This window comes from Callionymus lyra, chromosome 17 (genome assembly GCF_982586985.1).
Source record: "Callionymus lyra chromosome 17, fCalLyr1.hap1.1, whole genome shotgun sequence".
NCBI classification, from domain to species: Eukaryota; Metazoa; Chordata; class Actinopteri; order Syngnathiformes; family Callionymidae; genus Callionymus; species Callionymus lyra.
Window position 1 is genome coordinate 8,646,577 of NC_141834.1, and position 24,405 is coordinate 8,670,981.

Consider the following 24,405-nt stretch of genomic DNA (forward strand, 5'->3'; position numbering starts at 1 on the left):
TTTTTTGTTTGTTAGTTTTCTCCTTGAGTCCCTGGGTTTCACTCTTGGCACTCTGGTTTCCTCCCACATTCCAAAATCAAGTAGCAAAAATGAAAGAAAAGGCTGAAGTTATTTTTATTAATTCATTGAAAATTAAGGTGAAACACGTCTTATAATAATTAATTTCAGTGGTGATGGCGCTACTATACAATCTGACTGGAGCTACAGCGAACTCGTGTGGCTAAATGACGAACTGCAACACAATACAAGACCATTAAATTAACTGTTTCACGTTCAAACATCCGATTTTAAGAGTAGTTTTTTATACAAACTAAACTTTTCCCTGACAAATATTTATTTATAGTTGTTTCTACCATGCTTTAGCTCAAGATTTGTTCACAAAAAAAATATATATATACCCAAATTCTCAGTGTGTTAATATTATGATAGTCTTTGCTATTTAAAAAAAAAATATATATATATATGTTATTATTTTCTTCATTACATTGGTTGAAATGAGTATACTCGCTACTCCCAATTAATTCAAGGACCCAGAAACAAAATTAAAACAAATTGTATTATTTATTATTAGATTAGAACACTTATCCGATCTTTTGTAGTTTTTTGTGCGTTTTTTAGCTGCTGACGTGGTTTAATGACAGTGGAGACAGAAATGAAGGGCATCTAAGAGGACCTGGATTAATGGTCTGTGGTCTGTACTGAATCTATACTAGTCTGTTTATCTGTGTCACACTTGGTAAGAAGATAGCTGCTGGACATCTCATTGATCAGTCCCATCAGACAACACTGACTCAATCACTTCCCACGAATCAATGCTGGATTTGTCCACCATAACACGGTTACATTCCAGAGATAAAGTTCTTAAGACGTTTTTATTTGTTCAGGCTTTTCCTTGATTTTCTGGAAATCCTGTTGTGTTATCAGTTTTATCTTGATCTTTAAAGTATATACTTTATTGAATATTGTTTTGATTGTTTAAGCGCTTTGTGACCCTGGTCTGGAAAAGCGCTATACAAATAAAAATTACTTACTTACTTACATTATTGCATTCCATTTGCTTCGCTAATCCATTATTCTGGGCATTATGGAAATCTGGATCTTGTAGTTCTATATCCAGCTGAGGTCAAAGGTGACTGGGTCATACTTAGTTCTCAAGAGTTTGCTCGTAAGCTGCAGGGGTCAAAGGTGATGCAACTCATCTGCCTGAGCGATACATCGACATTTATCAACAAGCTACAACAACAGCAACAGTTGTTGTTAATATTGCAAAAAATAATGAGCAAAAAAAAAGCTTTTTGATTGCGCTGACATGTCCATATTAAATATAAAATCAAAATTATTTTTTGGGAAAAATAGACACGATAACAGTATTCATTAAAAAAAAATAATTACAAAATGATTTGTACTATTAAATAAACATATAAAAAATGTAATGAATAGAAAATATTAAAATTATTTTTATATATTTATAATTAAATGCAAAAAAAAGTCCAATTTAATTAAATAAGTGCAATGAAATCTTAGTAAAGTGTAAACGGGTATAATGACGTTTAATAATGTGTAAAGAAATTAAATATGTGATTACATTTTAAAAATATAATCAAATATACAAACATTGAAAGTATAATAACGAAAAACGAAAAATATAATGTAAAAAATATAATATATTTATATAATGAAATAAAATAAAATAAATGAACTGTAATAAAATATAAAGTAGTGAAATAACATTTTAAAATGGCAATGAAATGAAATAAATATAATAAAACAAAAACTTCCAATGAAATGAAATTATTAACCAACTGTAATTGATTTTTAAGAAGTGAAATTATAAATATATATATATATATAAATATAAATATAAATATAAAAAATAAAGTGTAATGACATTAAAAAAGAAAAATGAAATGGATGGAACAGAAAAACGTTAATTATATTGAAAAATTGTTTAATGAAATAAATGGAACAAAAAATAGAATAATGTAAAAGATGAAATTGATGATAATATAATGGGAATAATAAATCATATTCAATGTATTAATCATTATGCGATGTTAACGATTTTGATAAACCTAAATATTTAAAATTAGGATGTAAAAAACATTACGTTTTGATAAATTTTACACACATTTGCACAAAATACACGCCATTCATGCATAAGAAATTATGTGTTTTTAGTGCTTGATTTATTTTTAGCTTGATATTTTGGGTTCATGTGTAAAAGCTTCAAGATGATGATGAGCTGCAGGAACGAACACGGATCTCTGTGGCCTCAGGAAACATTCTCTGCTTCTTAATCATAAAACTGCTCAGCAATCCTCAGATAATCTTGTTCTGCCTCGACCTCGCCTGTGTCTCCACTAATGGCTTGTCAGGAAGTTCTGACACAGGTGGTTGGACCTGTCAGCTCCAGAACCGACCAGAGGTCATAATCTGAGCTTGTTCTGCTGCAGGAATAATCGCATTAATTAATAGCTGCGCCTCAGGAGACTCTGTCTGAACTTTACCACTAGATTAATATCCACGTCATTTCATTCTCCTTCACACGTGTGGAGGTGAAGTTCATAGTCTGGCCAGGAGAGGGAGCTGAGTTACCATATCATGATCACCAATGAGGTTTATTAGTTCAGTTCAGTTCAGTTTATTTAAAAGGACAATGTGCATTTACATTAAAAAGATGGCTGCACCTGATTTAGCAAAATGCTCCTTTCCATCTATATTACGAAGTTTTATTTGCAATACAACAAGTAGGACAATGTTTATATGTATAATGCGAAGTTGCAGAACTGAAGAGGCACGTGATGTGCTATGGGGGAAGTCTGTCAAATTAATAGATAATAGATTAAAAAAATACAATAAATATAAATTAAATATATTTGATTCCGTATTTATTCATTTATAGTTAATTGTAGATTGATATACAATAACAAAGCCTATGTTATTATTAAAACACGAAAAACATAAAAGAAATGTAATAAATTACATGTATTGTCAGTAAAATCCAACGTTATAAAAGGAAATACATTTAAATGGTTTCATTTTACGTTTAAGCTTTAAATTACCGTTTCAAAATAAAATAAATGAAGAAGATATATGGAATAACAACGGGGTGTTATGTCTTACCATAAATGAAATGCATCATGAGAATCAATTAATATATAAAATAAATATGAAAAGAAAACACATTTCAGTCAAAAACGATTATAAAATTTAGAAAATCTTTTTTTGTGTAGTATATATACATATAAGTATATATATATGTATATTTAATTCTTTTTTTGACTAAAATGTGTTGATTTAGATGATCAAATTAGACATTTATTTGGAAGTTAATTTGGAAATAAGTAAGAAAAAAAACATGTGAATATGTACGTAAGTAAGTAAGTAAAAAAACAAACCAAATGAAATGTTAAAATAAAAATACAAATGTATTGTAGCAAAGTAGCATTTTGTAATCGTATTTATATTTATTTAAAATAAAGAAATGTATTACTAAAGTGCATCATTTTAGACTTTGAATGGCAATTCACCGTTTTATCCACCAGTCGGCAGCAGTAGATAAAAACCGCCCTTCATCATGATTTTTCTGCTCATTACACCAACATGTTCTGTCCTCACAAAAAAAAACACAAATTCTGCTGAATGACCACAGCTGCCAGTGTGTTTACCACCTTCGCTCCTGGACATTTGTGATTACACCTGAACTCTTTATCTGCTGCTGCAAAAGCTCTGATGCTTTTATCTGCATCTGCAGGGAGCGAAGCTGCTGAACACACTTTGACGCACAACTTGCCAGCATCACAAGCACTTGTTGTAAAAAGTGAAGGTTTTCTCTGCAGTGTGAGTCGTGACTGAGAAATTCCCCCCCAAAAAAACCTGGTGATGCCTGTGTAGCGGTGTGTGTCGGCGGGAGTGTGTGTGTGTGGAGTAGGCGGTGTAGTATGGTTTGTGTGTGTCGGTGACAGCAGAGGTGTGGTAGGTGATGTGCTGAAGTGTGTGACTAATAACACACCGAGAGGAGGAGTCGCATCTGCCAACTACACTGTGTTTGTGCACACCAACACACACTTGATCCTGTAAAATAGCAGCTGCTGAATTTTTTCAGCCTCACTGAAATAAGCAGAAAATCAGCTTTTTTTCTTTTTTTCTTCACTCCCACTGTGCTTCATATCTGGCTGTCCGACATAATCTGAGCTCCCGTACTGAGTACGACGTATTCTTAAAGAGATAAGATAAGAGAAGGTAGTTCAATACCTGGATTAAATCAATACGCTGATGTTCTGAGACGTGGCGCCGTAACGTTTACACATTGTGCAAATGTTTTTGTTCTTATTCATATGTTTAAAATAAAGAGCTGAAGAAATTTTGAATGGATTTATTTCCAATAATCCAGCATATTAATTCCGCTCTAGAAATTGATCTAAACCAACATATTACAGGAAGAAAAAAGGTTCTTAAAGATTTTAAGCTTTATATGTGAATTTTATTTCCATGTTTATGTATTAGCAGATGCTAGCCAGTGCTATTATGCTACAGTGTGAGTTTTATGCCGTGATTTCACTTTAAAACTCATTTATTTGCTATTGTTAGGTTTTAGTTTGAGCAGAAAGATTTAGGTTATAGAACTAAGAAAAGTTACCACAACAGCTGTTGTTACAAACCAGTGCTAGCTAGCATCAGCTAGCAAACAACATGTACTTCTTAAAACCTTCATATTTAAACCTGATAATCTTCTATCATTCAATAATCATTTTTATTTTGAACCCGTATGCTATTTTTATTCATTCAAAACAATGTTTTTTATGGTATGAAAAGGAAAAAAATGGAGCCGTAGAAAAGTTTTTTCAAACAACATAGTTTAAGAAGGTACTCAATAATCCAGCCTATTACGTCTTGTCGGGAAATGGTTCTAAACCAAAAGATTTAACTAATTCTTATCAAGAAAATAGCTTTTTCAACAGTTTAAGCTTCATAATCATTGAGGTAAAAAAATAATTTCCTCTAGCTCCATGTTTGTTTATTACCATATGCTAGCTAGTGCTGTTATGTTACAATCTCTGCTGCCCTATTTTCAACAAAAAAAATATTTATTTGCTATTGTTATGTTTTAGTTTGAGACCAGAGATTTAGGTCATTGAACAAAGAAAAGTTACATCACCAGTTGTTGTTGTAACAGTAAATGGTTTTCATTATCCCTGCAGTTAACCATTATCATTAACCAGCACTTGCTAGCATCAGCTAACAAACAACATGTACTGCTTTAGACATTTATATTTCTGGATACAACTTCCCATGTGGCCTTGGAATTATTTTAATATTTCTCTGCTGAATATACATTTTTTATTTTTTTCATTAATATTTTTAATGAACTAAATATTTTAAGAATTGACTGATTTCCAAATAATCCATCCTATTAATTCGGGTCAAGAATTGGTTCTAAACCAACAGATTAAACTGATTCATCCTAAGAAAAATACTTTTTAAACAGTTTAAGCTTCATGTGGGATCTTTCTCTGAAAAACATGGAGATACAAAATTAATTCTAGCTCCATGTTTGTTTATGAGCAGATGCTAGCTTGTGCTATTATCCTTCAGCTGAGTTTCTGTTGCCATAATTTCACTTTTAAATTTATTGATTTGCTATTGTTTGGTTTAAATTTGAGTGGTGCGATAAAAATCTTTGAACCAAGACACAGAAAGTTGTCAGAAAAGTGTTGCAATCGCTGGAACAAACCAGTGCTTTTGACCTTCATATGTTTAAACTTCCCACATGAAATCTATTTTTTTTTAAATAAACCTACATTTTCCAAGGGGCCACATTATTTTGTGTGTGGTTGTTATAAGGGGCCGTCAAACCAAAATAAAGAAAGGACAATATTGGGTAAAAATAACTTTAATATGATGGATCAACTGAAGTCACCATTAAGAAATTCATAAAAAATAATGATTATAATTATAATAACAAATGGAAATATTTATTTAACTTTGTGTACTTTTTATTTTATATACAATGAATTAAACAAAAACAAAAATAGAATCTTGAACACTTTTAATTTAAAAGCCTTTGACATTCATACAGTCTAAATACAGACACTTTAACAAGTTATGTATATATTAGAAAAATTATTACTAAAAATAATAATAAATCAATAGATTAATCAGTGAGCTGCCAAAAGTATTTCTACATGATGGTCTTCATGAGGGGCCACGTAGATACAGTTAATATAACGTACTTTACTTAGGTCTGATTTTGTGCGTACGATAAAAGTTTGCAGATTCTAATTCTAATTTAAAATACTTATATTTTATCATTATAATCCCTTATATTTTATTTTTTAACCCTTGATGCAACCTGATTGTTTTTAAAATAAACATAAACACAATTCAAAAGGGAATTTAAGCTAATTAAAAATAAAAAAGTTAATTTTATTGCTCTTGTCCGTAGAGTGCTGAGCATGAATCTGCTCCAAACTTCAAAGCTCGCCCTCAAAATCCACGATTCAAACCGAGGACGTGAGCCTCGGTGCCGCTCCTCCCTCCCCTGACAGTGGGTCCCGGGACCCTCTGAAGCGCAGCCTCAGAACCTGGGGTTCTAGCCGGGAGTCAGCGGAAGGGCAAGCTCATTAATTATCGTCTCCCGGCCGCCTCCCCCCTCCCTTCATTACCAGCAAGGTTAATCCCCTCTTATCTCCCAACGAGCCTCATTTTTCATGCCTCTCTCTGTCTAACCTGCCCTCACCCGCCTCCTCCCCCCCTCCTCCCCCCCTCGTCTCCTCACATCTACAGTTCAGCCTTTGACCAAAATCTCGCGTCACAAACTGTTTTCAAACACATTTATTTAATTCCGCTCTGAGCCATTCCCTCCGATTTGGTCCCCCCCTCTGCCGGGCGCTGAGCGGGAGTAGAAGGAGTAGATCTATTACAGCTTATCACTAAAGGACAGGCCAGCGCCGCACCCCGGTGAAATATGGCTGCTGTCACCGCCGCCGCCGAGCACGACCCGGGCACCGAGCTGTAAGGACAGGGAGGAGGAGGGGCCCGAGTGAGGGGCCCCTATCAGCTGTTTAATTCAAATGAATGGAGAGATTCTTGGGCTCGATGTCGAGCGTCGGACAGTGATTGGAGACACAATTAACCTCTTTCTCTCTCTCTCTCTCTCTCTCTCTCTCTTTCTCTCTCTCTCTCTCTCTCTCTCTCTCCTGCTGGCCATCTCCCTCCTTATGTGTCCATCATGGACCATCAACACTTCACTTCCTGCTGGAGTAGATTCACCTCATGAGCCCCCATAGTCTGACCTTTGACCGACCCTGAGCCTATTGATATTCACTTTTTAACGACTTAATCAATATCATTTCCGGATTTCATTTCCAAGCCAGAGTGAACTAGTTTAGTCACCTGGGCAAAATGTTTATCAAAATTATGATTTTTCTTTTTTTTCAAACAGGTATACATATTTTTATTCATAAGTGTAATGTCATTATCTTTTATTCTATTATCGTAATTTGTTGGTGAGGCTTCATGATACAGTATGATAGAGATTTATTCCATATATAAAATTAGTTGTGTATATTACTTAAATGTATATACATTTATTATGAGTAAAGTCATATATATATACATTTATCACAAGATTAAAGTCGTATATACACATTTACTACGAGATTAAAGTCATATATATATTAATTTATTACAAGATTAAAGTCGTATATATACATTTATTATGAGTGTAAATTCGGATATATACATTTATTAAGACTGTAAAGTCGTATATATACATTTTCTACGAGATTAAAGTAATTTATACATTTGTTAAGACTGTAAAGTCGTGTATATATACATTTATTAAGAGATTAAAGTCATATATATACATTAATTATGAGTGTAAAGTCATATATATACATTTATTAAGAGTGTAGAGTCGTATATATACATTTATTACAAGATTAAAGTCATATATATACATTTATTAAGACTGTAAAGTCGTATATATACATTTATTAAGACTGTAAAGTCATTAGAATAGGAAACATATGTTAACTCTTAATACTTGTATTATTTAAAAAAAAAAAGTTGTAATTGTGAATATGTAGGTGAAATATAGTATATAATATAGGATGATGTAATATTATATGACTTTAACTTGGAACATTTACATTTCTCTGAGTGAACCTAATGCTTTTGAATGTGAACATTGCTGCACTGTATCATGAGATCTCATCGACTGTTTCATGAAACCTCATCGACCCATCGATCCTATTTTATCTCATTTTAACATTCAGATCATTTACAGACGAGTAATTCATTTTAAATTAATTTAGATTTTTTTTAAGCTGCCTTAGATTTATAGTTTGCAACATCTATTCTGTCTCTAATATTTCAATTGAAATCCAAACAAGAACTCAAGTCCATCACAATCCCAAAGAACACGTCACTGCTTGATCGTCAGCGTTTTTCTCGTCGATGTTGCTCGGAGAAACTCCCGTCGCCATGGCGACGTCTCCTGCCGTCAGAGCGGCGAGTGATGGGCTCTGAGTCTGAGCGAGCGTCCGTCCCGCCTGCCTCTCAGCTCCTCGCCGCTTTATAGGCCATTTCACCTTGAGTTCCAGTTCACAGCACCAGGCAGAGCATGAGCTCTCCAGCTGTGCCGGTGCTGCAGTCGCAGCCCATTGTTACTGAGAACCGGAGGAGACCGAGTGTGAAAACCACGGGAAGAGTTTCAACAACTGGAGTCGAACAATTAAGTGCAAGTGTACGTCTGACTGTTTGCTGGTGCAATGCGTCTGCAGCCTTTGTCTCGTAAATGCACCTCGAGTGAAGCCTCTTTGTCCGGTTGACATTGAAAGTTATTCAAAAAGTCTTCTCCAGGTGACACTAGATAATCCCGGACGCCATCATCATCACCGTCCAGACCCCGTTAACCGCGTCTCTTTTGGCGCCGCTAAGACGGGATGTTAATGTCGCTGTCATGTGTTGACGCCGAAGCGTGAAAGTAACCGCGGAGGGGAAAAAAGACGTGTCGAAGTGGATTCATGTGTCAGCAACATTGATGCGTTTCCTTCGGTTCGCCTGACGCGTGTGACGTGAGCGAACCGGCGGTGAGACAGGTGTGACAGTCGTGTGACAGTCGTATGACAGTCGTGTGACAGTCGTGTGACAGTCGTGTCAAAACATGGAACGCGCTGATGAGACACTATCAGACGACGCCATTTTGTCGCCAGGATTTTTATCCAACAGAATCTTATAACTTCTTATTATCTTGTAATTATCCTGATTAAATATATGTTTTTTATTATGTCGCTTCAATCATTAAAACACACTACAAACACATGTTTCATATAGAAGCATGTATAATTATGTAGTTTTAAAACTGTTTTAAAGATTTATTTCAGGGAGAAAATGTCATTTAAGAGGCAAATAAGATTATTATTGAAGATGATTACGCAATATAAATCATCTTAATAGTTGAGAAATTAAGTGTATGTTTTTCCTTTTTTCACTCGTGTTAACTTCATGTTCTTATTTAAAGCCATTCTTTGTAATTAAATGTATGCAATTATCTTTCATTTAGTAAAATATGTTGTACATTTGTAATTACATGAGTACATACGTAATTACATACGTAATTAAATGAGTACATACGTAATCACATAAGTACATCCGTTATTACATAAGTACATACGTAATTACATACGTAATTAAATGAGTACATATGTAATCACATGAGTACATACGTTATTACATAAGTACATACGTAATTAGATACTTAATTAAATGAGTACATATGTAATCACATGAGTAAATACGTTATTACATAAGTACATACGTAATTAAATGAGTACATACGTAATTACATACGTAACTACATAAGTACATACGTAATTAGATATGTAATTACATAAGTACATATGTAATTATGCAGGTACATTTTTAATTACATAATTACATACGGAATTAGATATGTTATTACATAAGTACATACGTAATTAGATATGTAATTACATAAGTACATACGTAATTATGTAAGTACATTTTTAATTACATAATTACATATGGAATTACATGAGTACATACAGAATTACATGAGTACATACGGAATTACATGAGTACATACGGAATTACATAAATACATAGATAGAAAGATAGCTATAACTTTATTGATCCCTCAGTAATTACATTAGTATATACGTAATTACATGAGTACATACATAATAACATGAGTTGCAATTAAGCTTCCGGCCGCTAGATGGCAGCGGTCTTTACGTTACCCCCTGGCAATGACTGAGGACGAGAGGATACAGTCAACTCCAGCAGCTTGAAAGTTAAACTGATGAAAAATGTCATGACAACTGTACACATTTGTTATAGTAGGAACAATATACATCTCACAAAAAACACAAACATTTTTTTAATCATTAATAGGCTGTAGTTGGAACTTGTGTCGTTTGTTTAAGTCACCAGTAGATGTCACTATTTTACGATGGCGTGACTTGTAACACCGATCATTATCTAGAATATGATGCAAGAGTCGGGAATCAAACCGTCAACCTCCTCTGAGCAACACTTGTCTATTGTTTTAGAGCCACCATCGCAGTAAATCTGCTGTTGCTGCTTCTTTTCCCACTGTTTAGGAAGTAGTCAGACACACACACACACACACACACACACACACACACACACACACACACACACACACACACAGCTCCCCATGAGTCACGACACAGCCATGTAAAGGGTTTAACACAAGGTAGGAGGGGATCAGCAGCACCCCTGATGTTTAAGCTGCTGCGCCTTTGAAGCAGGAGCGTGTGCACGGCTCTTCCCCTGCTCTTGTGTGAGCGCGTGCACGGCGCCGCGCGCCTCTCGAGCGTAAAACCAAACATCACGACTAATAATGTTCTGTGATCAGCCCACTGAAAATGAAGCTAATCTGTTGCGAGGGAAATGGGGCAGAAATGAGCTCTTTCAATCTGCCACCAGTGTTTTTTTCTTCTTCTTCTTCTTCTTCTTCTTCTTCTCTTCCTTCATCACGTCACGTACAACCAGAGTTAGCATCGATCACCTCTAAAGATCTGATGGCGCAACCTTTTCATCTGCTTTCCTTGTTACGTTATTTATTTTCCTTTGTAAATTATATTAAACTATATTAATCATAGTTATTTTATAGTTTAGGCTACTTTTCAATTACACTTTTTATTTTGATGTACAATCAACGTGCAAATGTTCACAACAGTCAATGTGTCGCAATTCCATCTCCGGTAGTCATCACATCCTCCGAAAAAAGCGCAATGATATCCGATGACTAAGGACGAGAGGATACAGTCGACTACAGCAGCTTATAAAGCTTATGCTTGGAAATATTTTGGTTTTCAAACAAATGAAAGTATTCAAGAGTCATGTGGTCTGTAAATTCTCCAACACCAGAGTCAAGTACTCGGACAATACTACTAATATGTCCTTGTTACTACAGTATCGCAATATATATAGTACCCTGATCGTATCCTATCACCTGTTTCTTCCCAATAAACACCCTTAGTTTTTAACTTTATTAAGTATAAATTTGAACGATAACTCAATAGTTTGAATAGAGACCACCTGAGTCTGGTATGGCAAGGGGGCCACATGTGGCCCTTTGACTGTATTGTGTGGCCCTCATGACATCAGAGCAAAACTATGAAACTTAAAATGGTCCCTCGCCATATCGTGGTTCCACTTTCACGTTCCAAATGTTTTGGTACAATTTTTTCATCAGATAAACTTCAACACAACCACAGATCATATTACTTATGCTGCCACTAAAACAGCTCCCATAATGCTTTACTACACACTGGTCTTACTACACACTGGCCTTACTACACACTGGTCTACTACACACTGGTCTACTACACACTGGTCTTACTACACACTGTTCTTACTACACACTGGTCTACTACACACTGGTCTTACTACACACTGGTCTACTACACACTGGTCTTCTACACACTGGTCTACTACACACTGGTCTACTACACACTGGTCTACTACACACTGGACTTACTACACACTGGTCTACTACACACTGGACTTACTACACACTGGTCTACTACACACTGGTCTACTACACACTGGTCTAGTACACACTGGTCTACTACACACTGGTCTACTACACACTGGTCTGCTACACACTGGTCTTACTACACACTGGTCTACTACACACTGGTCTACTACACACTAGTCTTACTACACACTGGTCTACTAGACACTAGTCTTACTACACACTGGTCTACTACACACTGGTCTTACTACACACTGGTCTTACTACACACTTGTCTACTACACACTGGTCTTACTACACACTGGTCTTACTACACACTGGTCTTACTACACACTGTTCTTACTACACACTGGTCTACTACACACTGGTCTTACTACACACTGGTCTACTACACACTGGTCTAGTACACACTGTTCTACTACACACTGGTCTAGTACACACTGGTCTACTACACACTGGTCTACTACACACTGGACTTACTACACACTGGTCTACTACACACTGGACTTACTACACACTGGTCTACTACACACTGGTCTAGTACACACTGGTCTACTACACACTGGTCTACTACACACTGGTCTTACTACACACTGGTCTACTACACACTGGTCTACTACACACTGGTCTACAACACACTGGTCTTACTACACACTGGTCTACTACACACTGGTCTACTACACACTGGTCTACTACACACTGGTCTACTACACACTGGTCTATTACACACTGGTCTACTACACACTGGACTTACTACACACTGGTCTACTACACACTGGTCTAGTACACACTGTTCTACTACACACTGGTCTAGTACACACTGGTCTACTACACACTGGTCTAGTACACACTGGTCTACTACACACTGGTCTACTACACACTGGTCTAGTACACACTGGTCTACTACACACTGGTCTACTACACACTGGTCTACTACACACTGGACTTACTACACACTGGTCTACTACACACTGGTCTACTACACACTGGTCTACTACACACTGGACTTACTACACACTGGTCTACTACACACTGGACTTACTACACACTGGTCTACTACACACTGGTCTACTACACACTGGTCTAGTACACACTGGTCTACTACACACTGGTCTACTACACACTGGTCTGCTACACACTGGTCTTACTACACACTGGTCTACTACACACTGGTCTACTACACACTAGTCTTACTACACACTGGTCTACTAGACACTAGTCTTACTACACACTGGTCTACTACACACTGGTCTTACTACACACTGGTCTTACTACACACTTGTCTACTACACACTGGTCTTACTACACACTGGTCTTACTACACACTGGTCTTACTACACACTGTTCTTACTACACACTGGTCTACTACACACTGGTCTTACTACACACTGGTCTACTACACACTGGTCTAGTACACACTGTTCTACTACACACTGGTCTAGTACACACTGGTCTACTACACACTGGTCTACTACACACTGGACTTACTACACACTGGTCTACTACACACTGGACTTACTACACACTGGTCTACTACACACTGGTCTAGTACACACTGGTCTACTACACACTGGTCTACTACACACTGGTCTTACTACACACTGGTCTACTACACACTGGTCTACTACACACTGGTCTACAACACACTGGTCTTACTACACACTGGTCTACTACACACTGGTCTTACTACACACTGGTCTACTACACACTGGTCTACTACACACTGGTCTACTACACACTGGTCTATTACACACTGGTCTACTACACACTGGACTTACTACACACTGGTCTACTACACACTGGTCTAGTACACACTGTTCTACTACACACTGGTCTAGTACACACTGGTCTACTACACACTGGTCTAGTACACACTGGTCTACTACACACTGGTCTACTACACACTGGTCTAGTACACACTGGTCTACTACACACTGGTCTACTACACACTGGTCTACTACACACTGGACTTACTACACACTGGTCTACTACACACTGGTCTACTACACACTGGTCTACTACACACTGGACTTACTACACACTGGTCTACTACACACTGGACTTACTACACACTGGTCTACTACACACTGGTCTACTACACACTGGTCTAGTACACACTGGTCTACTACACACTGGTCTACTACACACTGGTCTGCTACACACTGGTCTTACTACACACTGGTCTACTACACACTGGTCTACTACACACTAGTCTTACTACACACTGGTCTACTAGACACTAGTCTTACTACACACTGGTCTACTACACACTGGTCTTACTACACACTGGTCTTACTACACACTTGTCTACTACACACTGGTCTTACTACACACTGGTCTTACTACACACTGGTCTTACTACACACTGTTCTTACTACACACTGGTCTACTACACACTGGTCTTACTACACACTGGTCTACTACACACTGGTCTAGTACACACTGTTCTACTACACACTGGTCTAGTACACACTGGTCTACTACACACTGGTCTACTACACACTGGACTTACTACACACTGGTCTACTACACACTGGACTTACTACACACTGGTCTACTACACACTGGTCTAGTACACACTGGTCTACTACACACTGGTCTACTACACACTGGTCTTACTACACACTGGTCTACTACACACTGGTCTACTACACACTGGTCTACAACACACTGGTCTTACTACACACTGGTCTACTACACACTGGTCTTACTACACACTGGTCTACTACACACTGGTCTACTACACACTGGTCTACTACACACTGGTCTATTACACACTGGTCTACTACACACTGGACTTACTACACACTAGTCTACTACACACTGGTCTAGTACACACTGTTCTACTACACACTGGTCTAGTACACACTGGTCTACTACACACTGGTCTAGTACACACTGGTCTACTACACACTGGTCTACTACACACTGGTCTAGTACACACTGGTCTACTACACACTGGTCTACTACACACTGGTCTACTACACACTGGACTTACTACACACTGGTCTACTACACACTGGTCTAGTACACACTGGTCTACTACACACTGGTCTACTACACACTGGTCTACTACACACTGGTCTTACTACACACTGGTCTACTACACACTGGTCTACTACACACTGGTCTTACTACACACTGGTCTTACTACACACTGGTCTACTACACACTGGTCTACTACACACTGGTCTTACTACACACTGGTCTACTACACACTGGTCTACTAAGAGACGGCTGATTGGTCACTACCATATTCTATTTAAACTTTACATCTATGTGGCCAACTCTAAAGTACTAGACAGCTATGGTTCGTACACTGGGCGATAAGGCGTAATGGAAGGGACTTAACTAGGGACCACTCTACTTATTTACAGGTCTAGGGCCCACCGAATGGGAACCTTCCCCGCCTTAAGGTGTCTACCTTTGTCTGTTTCAGACGATCGTCCGAGGGAACCGACCACCCAAAGACGTGTCCATCAACGGCCTGCTAGAGGAGTTCGACAACATCTCAGTGACTCGCTCCAACTCCCTGAGAAAAGAGAGCCCCCCGGGGGCCCACCAGTCTGGCACCGGCTCCAACAAACCCTCCGCCGGCGCTCACCCCAGCGTCCCGGAAGAGAATGGATTCAGCCACTACTACTCCCGGTACTCCTGTGACCTGGACACGTCCAGCAGAGACTTCTCCCTGGATCCGGTGAAGCCGGGCTTTTCCATGGACGGGGAGTGGGGAATGGGGCGGCACTACCGGTTCACCAAGCAGAACGGACACTCGCACCCCATACGGAGCCACTTCTACCCGGACGCCATGCCCCAAAAAACGGACTACGGCAAACTCCCTCCGGACTACCACACCTACCTGGAGAGCAAGGGGCGGTCGGCCGACGAGGTGGCCTCCACGGTGGGCAGCGGGGTGGGCTCCAGCGGGTACTACCGGGCGTCGGTCGGGGGCTCGTCGAGCCAGGACTACCGGGACACTTCGGTGGGAACGCCGTCTCGGGCGTCCCTGCACAGCGAGCAGATCAACTACCCGGACAGCGAGTGGAGCTACGGGGGCATGAGGGACGAGTACGAGAAGCGACCAAAAAGTTCCTACGTGACGCAGACCAGTCCGACCCCGGCCATCAGGCAGAGGTCGAGGTCGGGCTCCGGGCTGCAGGAGCCGAACGTTCCGTACGCCGCCAGCGGGGCTTTTAAGAACCCGGCCCAGGCGCATCCTTACAGCTCGTACACTTACCCGCGACTGTCGGAGAGTCTGGCGAACTCACAGACGCTGCCTAAGGTAAACACCCAGTACTTTGAAGCTGCTATACAAGCTGAGCCATCGGAGTATTGTTGCATCATAAAAGGCTAGCTTTTCTAGCTATCCATCCATCCATCCATCCATCCATCCATCCATCCATCCAACCATCCATCCATCCATCCATCCATCCATCCATCCATCCATCCATCCATCCATCCATCCATCCATCCATCCATCCATCCATCCATCCATCCATCCATCCATCCATCCATCCATGGCGCTAAAAAAGCACTGATGACCTATGATTTAGAAATAAATAAAGATTAAAAATATAAACTTTCAAAAATATACCAAGTTTTTAAAAACAAAAATCCAATAATATGCCTTTATTACAATTTCTTAGTTTTGGGTTTCAAACGGTTAAGATTCCAATTAATAAATAAAATTAAGCAAGAAAAGCACTGTGCCAACACACTCCTCTGCCAAAGGCCTAAAATAAAAAAATCCTTGATTAAGTTATTGTATTGTCCAAAACACATGAATATTAAGTAACAGATTTTGTCACCTTAATTTTGTGAGTTGTGAAGTTAAAATATTACATTTTAATTAAAAATTTTACCAGTAAAGGCCAATGTAGCCGTTAAAGGCGACTGCTCATAAAAGATATTTAAGTGAAAAGTAAAATTGAATCATATCGTCTTGTACCTAAAAGTTCAATTTAAATATGATCTGAACTTTATTTAAACTACTTTGCTAAAAGGCGGACAGAAAGATAACCTCCTTGTCAGCGGCAAGTGTTCTTTGAAACACGTTTGACGCGTCTGTAATGTTGCCGCATGATTCCTGCGCCAGAGTGCATAGACAGAGGGTGATGTACGACAGCTTGGGGGGGGGGGGGGCACATTGGGGGTCATTAGGATGACAGAGGTGAGTTTCTGGAGCAGCCCTTTTTTTCTTTTTCTTTCAATCGGTTATTTCTTTACACCATCCGCCGCTTCATTACGTGCGTTCCAAAAGTGCCGCACTTCCACGTCACACCTTCACACTCGGACAGTTCCGAGTGCTGATGTAGATCCCAGGGTGCCTTGATGAAAAACCATTTAACCTGAATGCTCCAGTAAACAGCCGCACGACGAAAGAAAAAAAGGGGGAGAGCCACTAGAATGCAAGAGAGGCAGGATTGTAAGTGATGCGGGAGGTCGTTTTTTTTTCTCACGTTCTGTTTATTATTAGCTGGATGTGCTGCAGACGCCCCCCCCCCACCCCGACCCCCCCAACACCACCTCCTGAAGTACAGATGTTTGTGCAGCTTTTGTTCTTGTAAGAATCCCTTGTCGTGATCGCCTTCTTCTTGATGCGTCACGATCCCACCGGGGGAAGTGAATCCCTTCCTTTTTTCTTTTTTTCTTCTTCTTTCTCAGCACTCAAAAGCTGCGGGGATTGCACCAGCAAGCCGGGGCCGCACGCGCCGCTCCTTCTGTTTCCAATGCTGCGGCTCTCAGTGACAAATTGATGTTGCAGCACTTTCCCCTTTTTCTGCAGCCTTAGCATAAAACCGGCCGAACGATGTTCCACCGCGGAATTCAATTTCACACTTGAGTTAGGTTGTTGATTACCCTGCCAAACTGAGATTAATGCGCGTTTAACCAACATGGATCAGGAGACCCCTGGCTGACAGCCAAGCTAGCGGCGCCGGCCAACGATAGGGGGGCTCGAGACGGGGCTGTCCCAACGTCTATGCACCCCCCCATCCCACCCTCCCATCCCACCCTTCCCAGCATCATCCCCCCTGTTTCCTAGAGAGTGATTGATCAACAGAGTTCACGCCGTGTAATTATACAGTGTCCCGGCACGCCAGGGTTCCTCCCTTCTGGTCCCCCTGTTTTGTGGCCGACACACTCTTTATATCCTTCCTCCCCCCCGTCCCATCATCGTTCATCACTGATAAGAAGCGATGTCCGGAAATCTAATTTAAATTTGTCGGCGGTTCGATCCACCATTTTTCCCGACTGATATTTAATTACCAGCCTCAATATTACTGACCGATGCTGCTCGTATCTCAATGACAGCTCAGGTTTCCTCCCGATTTCAAACGCCTTTTCATTCGTTTGTGAGCAGCGACATATGTTATTAGGCTCTAAATGTTATCCACTGAATATGATATTATTATTAATCAATTATAAATGCATGTATGTGTCACTGGTACCTCAGTGTACGTCTAGTCTGGTTTCTACTAAAGGATTTGACACCTGTGTATAAAAAAATGTCATCATTTTTGTACTTTAATTCAAATATATGTACCTATTTAGGACATTTTTGCAACAATCAGAAATGTGTTTAGGATTACAAGTAGAAATTCGATTATTCCAGTTTTTTTTTATTTTAGATGATGAATATAAACACTGGGAAATTACCGTCAAAATTACTTCTCAAGGTTCTTAGGTAAAACTTATTGAGCCAAGAAACAATGATTCAACTTAAAACCTGCCTTAAAAAGTACATGTATGTTCATGAATACACACTTCTTACACCATAATTATTTTAATTTTTTAACCCTACATTATTCGTTCATCATTGTTGAATCATTGTATCTTGGCTTATTACATAATTCCTGTGACCCCTGGGCCATCCTTTTTAAACTTATATCACAATTTTTCGTTTAATTTATTTAATAAATGTAATATATTTTATTTGTAATCGTAATTTTTGCGTAAAAAACAATTTGAAGATGTTTTTTTTTGCATAAATCTGAAAAAAACTACACAAATATTTTTAATTCAGGTGCAAATATTGACAAACACAGTCTTGTTCGATGACCCTTGTGTGTTTCCTGCTTGACAACCCCTTCACGTCCAGCCCCCCCATAGTGTTAGAAAAAAACCTCTACCTTGCAGTTTATCCAGGGGTTCTTGAACGTTACACAGGCTGTATTTTTTGAAACTGAAATTTTGAGTATTTGCTTTCTCAGCAAGCATTGAGCATGTATTAAATGCAGCAAAGCATCTGAGATCATCCATTAGAAACTGTCAATTACATTTTTTAAATGACTTATTAGAGTAAACTAAAAATAATTATGTATAAAGATTTGAACAGTGCAGGCTTTTCCTTGATTTTCTGGAACTCCTGTGTTGTTCTCTGTGTTATCTTGACCTTGTAAGTATATATTTTATTGAGTATTGTTTTGATTGTTTAAGCGCTTTGTGACCCTGGTCTGGAAAAGTGCTCTATAAATATAAATTACTTAATTAATGAAGAGGAGAGTGCAGGCGGGGTGGCACGGGTGGAAATGATGATTAGTGAAATAAAAGCGAGAGTCACTATGATGTCTGGTTTAGTCACAGTAGCTCAAAGTTATGAAAGAAAAAAGTAAAGTCCATTCAGGTTAGATTCGTCAAAAGATGGAAACGCTATTTTTGTCGATCGCCTCCAGCTGCGAAAAATAAGAAGTGCGTCCTTAGAAAGAAGAAAAACATCCGTTATTTGCATATTACTATTGTTTTGTTGCCTCGAGGAGCTAAAGGAGCCGCAGATCTCCGTCTATGACTTACACACTTATTATCCTGACATCGTCTCCAGACGCTGATGCAGAGAATTGGATACATCGCTTAAGAGGTTCAATACCACCTCGTCGATGATGACACGATTTAAACCCTCAGTTTTACACCTGATTTTTTCATTCAGGAGCAGGAATATAGAATGTTGTGTCTCTGTTATGAAAATGTTTTTAAATATTGATTGCAAATCAATGGTTTTATAATATAAATAAATAAGATAAACAGAATATGAAGAAAAAACATCAATTCAAGGTGTAATCTATGTGGGGAAAAAAAAATCATTTTTTAATTTAAGATGTAACTTTTGATGAAGAAAATGTCTTATCTAAAGTGTGTTTGTGTAATATCACAATAATATCTCACACCTTCGACGTCAGCTGTGTTTTGCTGAGTCATCTCTTTTCTTCCAAGTGACTCAGAGGCTCTTGAAATCCGTGTGCATTCATTTTCTTCTTCTAAAATTCCTGCTAAATGTTTCTGGATCTTAAGGAAGGAGGTTTGTCCCAGATTTAGAGACTCCCTGAGGTGCCGCGCCATGATGAACGATCGTGTTCAAGAACTTATCTTCGGGGTTTTATCTCACTAGGAAATGTTATAATCCTTAAAGGCATCTATTGATGTTCCTTCTCGATAATTATGAAATGATCTCATTTCTTAAAGTACCTGTGGGCAGAAAACTTGACCAGAACCAGACTGCTGAGTCAGCAATACTCACTTCTCTCTACTCTCCTGCAGGGGGAGTACGAGCGCTCCTCGCGCGATGGGAGTCCCCAGGTGTCGGACACGTACCCCCGAGGGCCCCTCAAGCTACCTCAGAGCCACAGCAAGCCGCCCGGTTACCCCCCAGTGCACCTGCCGTACCCCCCTGTCTTTCACCACTACAAGCCGTCGCCGTACCACCACCCGCCCTCGCAGCCCAGCCCACCCTACACCCCTCAGGTGCGGAACTCTTTGAAACGTCCTCACAGACGCGTCATTCAGGCTCCAGTGAGTCACTGAAACAATCCTGATAAACACAAAGACTCATTATTCTCCAGTGATTGCCTTCAACACTAATAATCGTTTGATATTTAAAACCATCAACAGTTGAGTAATTAGCTTCTTGCGAGCGTTCTACGTTGTTTGATGATTTAAAAAAACTACTTTTTGATTTAAATGAAAAGGTGTTGATGGGGGCCATGTAAGGAGCCCTGAAACATTTTACGTGGCCCCCTATGAGCTTAAAGTTTCAAATCCAAAATTAATTTAAAGTTTATAGAGTATCGATCACTCAAATGATTCTGTGTCTCGCATGTATGACTGATAGTTGTACTTTTGAAATTCAACTTTTCAATATAGGAATTATTGTTCAATTATTAAAAAACAATAGTAATGTTGAAAAACCCACAACATGTCAATAAAAACATTTAAAGATGATACAATGTGATACACTATAATTCACTATGATACAATATGACACACTATGATCAAATATAAAATACTATGATACAATAAAACACTCTGATACAATATGACACACTATGATACAATAAAACACTCTGATACAATATGACACACTATGATACAATAAAACACTCTGATACAATTTGACACACTGTGATACAATATGACACACTGTGATACAATATGACACACTATTATGATACAATACAACTCTCTGATACAATATGACACACTCTGATACAATATGACACACTATGATAAAATATGACACACTATTATGATACAATACAACTCTCTGATACAATATGACACACTCTGATACAATATGTCACACTCTGATACAATATGACACACTATTATGATACAATACAACTCTCTGATACAATATGACACACTCTGATACAATATGACACACTATGATAAAATATGACACACTATGATACAATATGACACTCTGATACAATATAACAAACTCTGATACAATATAACACACTCTGATACAATATGACACACTGTGATACAATATAACAGACTATGATACAATATGACACACTATCATACAATATAACAGACTATGATACAATAAGACACACTATCATACAATATAACAGACTATGATACAATATGACACACTGTGATACAATATGACACACTATCATACAATATGACAGACTATGATACAATATGACACACTATGATACAATATAACAGACTATGATACAATATGACACACTGTGATACAATATGACACACTATCATACAATATGACAGACTATGATACAGTATGACACACTGTGATACAATATGACACACTATCATACAATATGACACACTATCATACAATATAACAGACTATGATACAATATGACACACTATCATACAATATGACACACTATCATACAATATTTCAAACTGCGATATGATATAACACACTATGATACAATATGACACACTATGATACAATATGACACACTATGATGTAATAAAACACACTATGATACAATATGACACAATATGATACAATATGACACACTATGATGTAATAAAACACACTATGATACAATATGAAACACAGCGGCAATATGTCACACTATGATACAATAACACACACTCTGATACAATATGACACACTATGATACAATATGACACACTATGATGTAATAAAACACACTATGATACAATATGACACACTATGATACAATATGACACACTATGATGTAATAAAACACACTATGATACAATATGAAACACAGCGGCAATATGTCACACTATGATACAATAAAACACACTATGATACAATATGACACAATATGATACAATATGACACACTATGATGTAATAAAACACACTATAATACAATATGAAACACAGCGGCAATATGTCACACTATGATACAATAACACACACTCTGATACAATATGACACACTCTGATACAATATGACACACTATGATACAATAACACACACTATGATACAATATGTCACACTATGATACAATAACACACACTCTGATACAATATGACACACTATGATACAATTGTTCATATACTTCCATATCAAACCTACAAACAAACTCCACCAGTTTACTATATTAATACTAAAGTGGGCCACATTTTTTAAATCAGAAGTTCAATGAAGAAAATAGTTGTTTTATTATTTACATTTGTGTTCTTTCCTCCAGGGGGCGTACTCGCAGCCTTCATCACCCTACATCCCTCCAGGTGCTTACCCTCCTCCCTCCTGGGGGTCCAACTCCGACTCCCAGCCCTCCAGAGTTTCTCACGAGCAGTTCAGAGCTGCTCTCCAGCTGGTGGTCAACCCTGGTAAGACCCCCTCACTCCTGCTCACACTCGTCGCCGGTGTTGTTGATCCACGATCTTCTCCCTGCAGGGGATCCTCGGGAATACCTGGACAGCTTCATCAAGATCGGGGAGGGATCCACGGGCATCGTCTGCATCGCCAGTGAGAAGCACAGCGGCAAACAGGTGGCAGTGAAGAAGATGGACCTGAGGAAACAGCAGAGGAGAGAACTGCTCTTTAACGAGGTGTGACACAATCACAACACAAACACAGACAATCACACACACAATCACAACACAAACACGTACACGCAACACAAACACGAACACACACAATCACAACACAGGTACACACACACATATACAATCACAACACATACAATCACAACACAGGCACACACAAGATCACAACATAGGCACACATACAATCACAACACAAACACACAAAATAACAACACAGGCACACATACAATCTCAACACAAACACACAAAATAACAACACACACAGAATCACAACACACACACACAAAATCACAACACAGGCACACACAGAATCACAACACACACAAAATCACAACACAGGCACACACAAAATTACAACACAGGCACACAAAATCACAACACAGGCACACACAAAATCACAACACAGGCACACACAGAATCACAACACACACAAAATCACAACACAGGCACACAAACAGAATCACAACACAGGCACACATACAATCATAACAGTGGCACACACCTACACATGCACATAATCACAACTCACATACACACATCATCATAACAACAAACCTACACACACATCATGGCAAAATACAATACAATATAATCCCACAAACACAATCACAAAACACGCACACACACAATCACAACACACGCGCACACACACACACACACTTACAATCCATTACAACACTGGCACGAACCTACACACACATCATCACAACTGACACGCACGCACACACATATCATCACAACACATACACACACCTACACACCCACATACACTATCATTGCAACACACACATCATCATTACAATACACACACACCATCACAACACACACATCATCACAACACACACACACCATAATGATGATGTACACACACATTATCACAACACGTGTACACATAAACAAACACACACAAACAATACACAACCATTATCACAACAAGATAATGGTTATACACACACACATTAACAGAAAAAACAAACACAAACAGACAAAAAAATAAAGGTCTTAACACATGCAGAGACGCACATAAAACACACACAGACATACACCATGTAAGCGCACACACCACGTATCATCAAAACAATACATACATAC

General features: G+C 38.5%; 1 protein-coding gene across 2 annotated transcripts in view; it reads left to right on the forward strand.

Annotated features, from left to right (window-relative positions):
• Positions 1-24,405, forward strand: part of pak5 (p21 protein (Cdc42/Rac)-activated kinase 5) — a 46,815-nt gene that overhangs the window by 12,866 nt on the left and 9,544 nt on the right. For both annotated transcript variants that reach the window (XM_087812583.1, XM_087812584.1), the window contains 4 exons: positions 15,471-16,313; positions 20,564-20,767; positions 22,953-23,094; positions 23,162-23,316. In XM_087812583.1, the coding sequence (XP_087668709.1) occupies positions 15,471-16,313; positions 20,564-20,767; positions 22,953-23,094; positions 23,162-23,316 (1,344 nt within the window). The remainder of the gene's footprint in view (positions 1-15,470; positions 16,314-20,563; positions 20,768-22,952; positions 23,095-23,161; positions 23,317-24,405) is intronic.